Raw genomic sequence first — 6,364 nt, 5'->3', positions numbered from 1 at the left:
TCCTCTCTCTCTCTCTCTCTCTCTCTCTCTCTCTCTCTCTTTTGTATATCTGCACAAAAGCAATAGGGTATGTTTGTTTGATTTATGTTTCAACAAGGGTAAAAAAAAAGAAATTCAAAATTCAGAAACAGGAAGCTGCTACTTGACAGGTTTGGAGCCTCTGTGTGTTGTGAAGATGAAGATAAAAAAAATCTGCATATTTAGGCTGTGAAGTGGAATAAAATCCTTGGTACTAGGTAGGTACTATATATATGCTTGCTCACCTTCCGGCCAGAGCAAGATCTACATACCCGGGAGAGTGCCGTTCGGAGGAGCACCAGCGCCACCCGGAGGAGCGCCGCCAGGACCACCCATGCCGCTGTTCTCGTTCTCGATACCACCATCCCCAGTCATATACGCAGCCGGAGTGACCGCCGCATCCTCCGTCGCGTCGATGCCCATCGAGATCCAGGCGAAGATCCCATCCTGGACGTTCTCCTCGTTCAGGAACACGTACTGTACGAAGGGGTCGATCGTGTCGGCCTCCTGCGCCAGAATGCTGTCGTCCGTGTTCGTCGTGAGTTCCTGCGTGTTGGTGCTGTAGGGCGGCATGGCCTCGACTTTGTGGATCAGCTCCTGGTCGAAGAAGATCTGGCCGACGTGGGATGCGTGGGACGTGTAGAGGCCCGAGACGGTGTTGTTGCGGAGACGGATGGTTTCGTTGGCGGCGTGGCTGAGGACTGGTAGGGTTCGTGGTGTTTAGTTTTTTTTTTTCTCGAGGGATTGGTTTCTTCTCTTGTCTCTTGGTCAGAGGTCAGAGGGACTGTTGGACGTACTGTGAATATGAGTGGTACGGCCTGTGTAATGGCCCGGAAAGATTGTCTCGAATTGAGACACACCGTAAGGGTCCGTCTGCTGGATGCCGCGGAGGAAAGTCGAATTGATATTCGTGGTGTCGTTGGAGTCGCCGTTTCCGTTGGCGACGACGCCGGAGTAGACGCCCTAGGCAGGTCAGCTCGGTCACTAAGCTTCTCTACTGACCGATAGAGGGTACTTACCGTGGCGTTGCAGTGCCACAGGTCAATGTAGACTCGGGGGACCGGCTCGCAGGTGTTGGTATCGATCAGCTGGATGTCCAGGAACATCGGAACGCCTGCCTGATCCTCGACGACGTTCTTGCGGATGAGTTCGCCGGTAACGTCTGTAGAAATCTTTAGTATCGTATCTCCTTCAGATGAGGCTGGTGTCACCAACAATAAGGACCCTGGGTCACATCAGGTCCAAGAATGCAGGACGCGTTGGACTGGAACAAGACAAGAGGGTCCGTCACGGGGGAGACATCGAGGGTCGAGTGATGAGTAGTGTTCAGCAGGGCATCGAGATCACGGGCGTTCAAGTGAGACGATCCTTCGAGATGTCAGTCTGCGCAGTACATACAGGACTTTTGGCAGGCTACATACGGGCCTGGATCCCCCTCTTGCGTCGAAGTTGCTCAACGGTCTGCTGGCGGCGAGCGACGTTCTTGGCCTCATACCCGCGAGCCTTCAGGTTCTCAGCACAGTGTCCCAGGCTGCGAGATTCGATAGGAGTCCGCTTGAGGAAAGCAGCGCGCTCAGCAGCTTCGGCCTTGACATCGTGGCCGGGGTGTGCGAATCCTAACCCGGCCAGGCCGATCAGGCCAGCGACGAACGTGCGGGTGAACTGGACCATTGTTCAGTAGACAGTATCGAATAGTGGTTTATCAATTAAGTACGTATAAAAGGTGCTGGCCTTCTGCCATGTACATGTACCAACCTCGAAGGAGACCATCCATACCTTTTATATGCTTCTCCCAAGGACGGAATCTCAGATATACATCCACCGATCTCCCATCCCGAATTCAAATCTGGAACGTTCTTCTCCATCCAGGAGTACGAATCAATCCACCATGATCTCTCAGAAACATGCCCAGTAAACTGAACGATAATAGTAATGCACGGCACGTAGCGTGATTTCCAGCATGTAATTTCAATCCTGAATGGTCTCTTGGCACCTCTCCATCCCGTTGCAAAGTGGGCGTGGGGGCGTTGGAACAAGCCTCCCATGCAGCTTCATCATATGTCGCTGATATTCTGGGCGTCAGAGAAAGGCTTCTTTTTCAAGAGAGGCTGTTATATCGATGCAGATCGATCCCGCCAAGCCTGGCTGTTGTTAGGGCTTCGGCTCAAAGTCGTCATGCGCTGACGCGGCATCCCGGTGAACGTCCGAGGCCCGCTTGATGTATCCGCGTCTGTTTTCATTCAGACCTCTGCAGAGCATTAGTATTTAATTAGTCTGTACCTTAATCCCTGGTATACATGGACGTACCCTGTCCGCATTTGTTCCAGTGTTTCAGTATCTGGTAATAGGAACGACCTTATTCGTCATTTCTTCCCACCAAGCCTGAATAAATGCGGACGAAAATCACAATCAGCACCTCCCTTGAACACGGCTAATAACTCCCAGCAAAAGATCGCATCGCCGTTGAAAAACCTTAATACCTGACTGGTCCACCTGTGTGTCTGGTCTGTCTCCATTTCTTATTTTAAGTTGGGCTTCTAGGCTCGCCGTTTTGCAGATCATTTCTGGCCGTGGAGGTGATCGCCAACCATGGAAATTTCATCGTTTGTTATTTCTCGATTGAGTTGTGAGGATCTTGGCGATTGTGAATTGTCCATCGTGCGTGGATTGGATCAAGAGGTAGCTCAGACCATCTGCTGGTCCGAGTGAGGATGTAGGATGTCTGTAGTTAACTAGTTAACTAGTTAACGTTATATGGTGATTAGTAACCGCTGCGCCTCTTGTGGTCTTTCCGCGTAGTGGCTTGGATAGATAGCTTGTTGTGGAGCCAAGTCTTCACAAGCATCCATATATATGATATTTAGTCTATTGCAAATAAAGCAAGGTTGAGCGAGCAGTGGCTTATCCAACCTACCCAGGTCATCCTATCAGCAAAGTAACAATGACCAGACTTCTACCACAGGGATCTATCTAATTCAGGTAGAATGTAGTGATTTGCAGTATCTGTGCAATCTACCTAGCTACCCCCAAAGTAACCAAGTCCTCTATTTCAGTAGTATGTGCTCGATGTCGCGATGGTTTCGAATTAAATTGGAGAAAGATGCCTAGCTACTGAATGTGACGCTTAGGTATACAGAGTCTGATCTCTGTGCCTGGGCTTACATACATAACAAGAGATACATCCACGGATCCATCTGCATCCCCGGTCTCCCCATCCCAATCAAACCGACTCGAGCATTTCACTCACAACCTCTCTGCTCGCCAGCGCAGCAAGTCAACCAACTACTAAAGTCAGTCAGAGACCCAGGACGGCACGGTACCTCTTTTGTTCCTTTGGTAGACAATTAATTACGATCCGGAGACAGATACCCCGAAATACCCCGAATCTCTCTTTCTCTTCCTTCCTTCCTTTCTTTATTTAGGTCTTTAGGTAGGTTCCTACCTAGGTAGATAGGTAACGTATGTACCTAACCTCCCTTATTCTGCCCCGCCCCCTGCCTTGATTCTTTATCAACTTGTCTCTTATCGATCGATTTCATACATGGGCCGCGCTTGAGATTAAGCCATACCGAGGTCCCAGCCCCGGATCGTTTTCCGTGCAAATCGAATCGAATCGAATGAGGTATCTAGGTATCTAATATGGGTTAGTTCAAGTGCCTCCCATGCCCTCGGGATACTTAGGTAGGGAGCCGCCCGGCGGGGGATGAGGTCTGATGTAACCCCCGCATTATTTATTTAGTACAGGCAGGATGTATCCTATTCTGTGGCGTCCATGGCATGGAATGGCGTGGGTTACGTACGTAAGTGTGTACCTTACGTATCCATCTCCCCCGCCACGTGCTTGCTGGTTTCCCGCTGAGTCGGGGGTGCTCTCCGGGGATAAGTAATACCTACCTAACCTATAAATGCTACGTCAGTCGGCGAAGGAAACCTAGATATAGTACTAAAGTGCTGCATCGTCACATGCAATTTGCCTTGTGGTTTTTGGGAGGGGGTTAGAGTCGAGTCACATGCATCGATCCACCTATCTATCTATCCATCCGGATTTAGATCAGGAAGATAGGTTAGGTAGATCTGCTGCTGTACCTATATGTGTCTTTCGAAGATTATTGAGATTAATTTAGCCAGTCGTGGCTGTAGGCGCGATATGTACAGTGCAGTTTAGAAAGTACTTTGGTACCTAGATTTCATGCACCGCGTCCATGCCGGACCTCCTCCCCAGAATCAAGTGCAGTACGTAGTGCGCCGCTAATCGAAATTAAGTCAATGATCCAGTAATGTACACCCCAAAAGTAAAAACGTCCCGCGAATGCATGTAGTATGTATGTACTTTTATGTACTAACTGTACCTGATGTACTGCGCCATGCAATAAATCATCTCATCTCATTATCGCAGGCCGTATCTCATTATGCTGATCATACCGCGAGGACGGGGACGATGCAGCTCTGACATGCCCCCTCCCCATGCCCCGCCCCGTGTCCTCGGTCGTGACCACCCGGGGCAGCGCGTCATGCTTCAGATCCTCCTCCCGCGACATGGCTGCCTCGACGCCGTAGTCGCGGCGGAGGGGACGGCGGCCTTCGCCGGAGAAGGACTGGTGGTAGTCGTCCAGATGGTGGACCTCCTCGAGGCGGACGCGCTTCTCGAGCCAGTACTGCCGGAGGCGGTCGAGGGCGGTCTTGAAGTCGTCGAGAATCACACTGTCGCAGAGGCATTTGAAGATGAAGGATAACTGCGCATTATTTGTTAGCTATTCGGTCTATTTCTTCTCCTTGCACAGGGCTATATGCCTACCTTCCAAAACGGCTCAACCCCCGTCGGGAGCGGCAAGTGCCAGGCATTGAGCACCGTGCAGGTGTCGACGATGATAAAGGCAATAGACAGACACATCGAGAGGAGCATGATCCCGAAGCGGGGACTGACGCGGACGAGTTCGACGATGCTGAAGTTGTACTCCCGTTTGATGGTGTAGAATAGCGAGCAGGTCGTGAAGATCCACCAGGGATCGCTGCACATAACTTGTCAGTACTGAAGATTATATCAGGATGTATAAACATCCAGACAGACAAGGAGGGAAAGCATACCGAAACAGCGGCTCCATCGGCCTCGTCTTCAGAAAGATCTTATTGATATTATTGAAATACGTAAAATTGGCGTAGATCTCCAGCACCCAGTACGGCTGCACCATGAGCACCGTCACGATATAGAAGATGGACACGCGCCGCGACAGGAACGGGCGGTTCTTCATCCACGCGATCACGTTGTGCAGGCTCCACGAGATGTTCAGCCCGATGGCCGTGACGGAGAGGTACCAGCCGTAGGCGGGCTCGTGGGGGAAGATGAAGGTGCCGTGGCCCATGGCGAGGAGGAGCTGGCGCAGGTCAGCATAGTACAGATTATACAGATCGACCGAGAGGACAGCACGTACCTCCGCCAGGATCAGCTTATGCAGCAGGATGTGCTTGCGCATGTTGGCGATGGTGATGGCGGCCATGACGACGAGCGAGCCGACCATCAGGCCCTGACCCCAGGCCTCGATGACCAGGCCGTCCGGGTTGGTGGGCCTGGTCACTCGCTCTGAGGACGACATCTAATGATGGCTGCACTGGGCCTGCAATTCAGCTAAGAGGATGAGTGTGAGAGCTGACAAGCGGCCCGAGAAGAGTCGAGCAAACAATGATGACAGAGACAGCTCCAGGAGCTTTTAATAAGAGATGGTACCTAGCATTCAAACCCCACGAGATCGAATTGACCCCTCTTGACTCCAACTCCACAAGCCCGTCCGTCGTGTCGGGAACCTCAGGGTCGGGTGAAGATGGATTGGCTGGTCGAGGCCGTTAAGTTAACGTTAAACCGTTAAACTCTCGGCAGAAAAAAGACTGCTTGAGCCTTGACAAAAGGTTGAAAGTGTTATTTTCCGTCCGCAGAAATTCGGCTTTTGCCTTCGCGGCCCCATCATTCCCCATGGACAGAGTTTTCTCTTTTCTTTTCTCCACCATGTGCGAGCGTGGTGTTGCCCCGTCCGATGGTGATAGCTAGACTCGTCGTATGTAAGTGATGGCGGTGCCTTGCAAAGGTGACTGAAGCTGGCAGTCCAGACCAGAAGCCGGAGAACCCTGTGGAGTATCGTATCGGGACGATTTCCCCAGGCCTAGGTTGGGCCAGTCCCGACTCGGTACCACTGGTGAGTTCCAATAGGCGACTTAACTGTACAGTACGTGCAGAGGATGCACCCCGGTCAAGTACTGCCCCATCCGTGCTTCAGACCGCCGGTCGTGCGTAAAACGTTACATTTTTCAAAGCGCCACTACATGGTTGGAGGTATGTGCCGAGTATGGGGTACAT

General features: G+C 51.5%; 2 protein-coding genes across 2 annotated transcripts; both read right to left on the bottom strand.

Moving 5' to 3' along the window:
- Window positions 1-282: 282 nt before the first annotated feature.
- Window positions 283-1,689, bottom strand: VTN00DRAFT_10079 (uncharacterized protein; the record flags this gene model as incomplete). Its single annotated transcript, XM_069426695.1, has 5 exons — window positions 283-719; window positions 816-981; window positions 1,038-1,180; window positions 1,234-1,386; window positions 1,440-1,689. 5 exons carry the CDS (start codon window positions 1,687-1,689, stop codon window positions 283-285), a joined length of 1,149 nt encoding a protein of 382 aa, XP_069283841.1.
- A 2,708-nt stretch (window positions 1,690-4,397) lies between these two features.
- Window positions 4,398-5,609, bottom strand: VTN00DRAFT_10078 (uncharacterized protein; the record flags this gene model as incomplete). Its single annotated transcript, XM_069426694.1, has 4 exons — window positions 4,398-4,751; window positions 4,814-5,027; window positions 5,104-5,390; window positions 5,448-5,609. The coding sequence occupies 4 exons, from the start codon at window positions 5,607-5,609 to the stop codon at window positions 4,398-4,400; spliced, it is 1,017 nt and encodes a 338-aa protein (XP_069283840.1).
- Between the last annotated feature and the right edge of the window lie 755 nt (window positions 5,610-6,364).

The sequence above is a fragment of the Thermoascus crustaceus genome (genome assembly GCF_041956765.1).
Source record: "Thermoascus crustaceus strain CBS 181.67 unplaced genomic scaffold VTN00scaffold_9, whole genome shotgun sequence".
NCBI lineage: Eukaryota > Fungi > Ascomycota > Eurotiomycetes > Eurotiales > Thermoascaceae > Thermoascus > Thermoascus crustaceus.
This window is presented reverse-complemented; position numbering and strand designations above follow the sequence as displayed.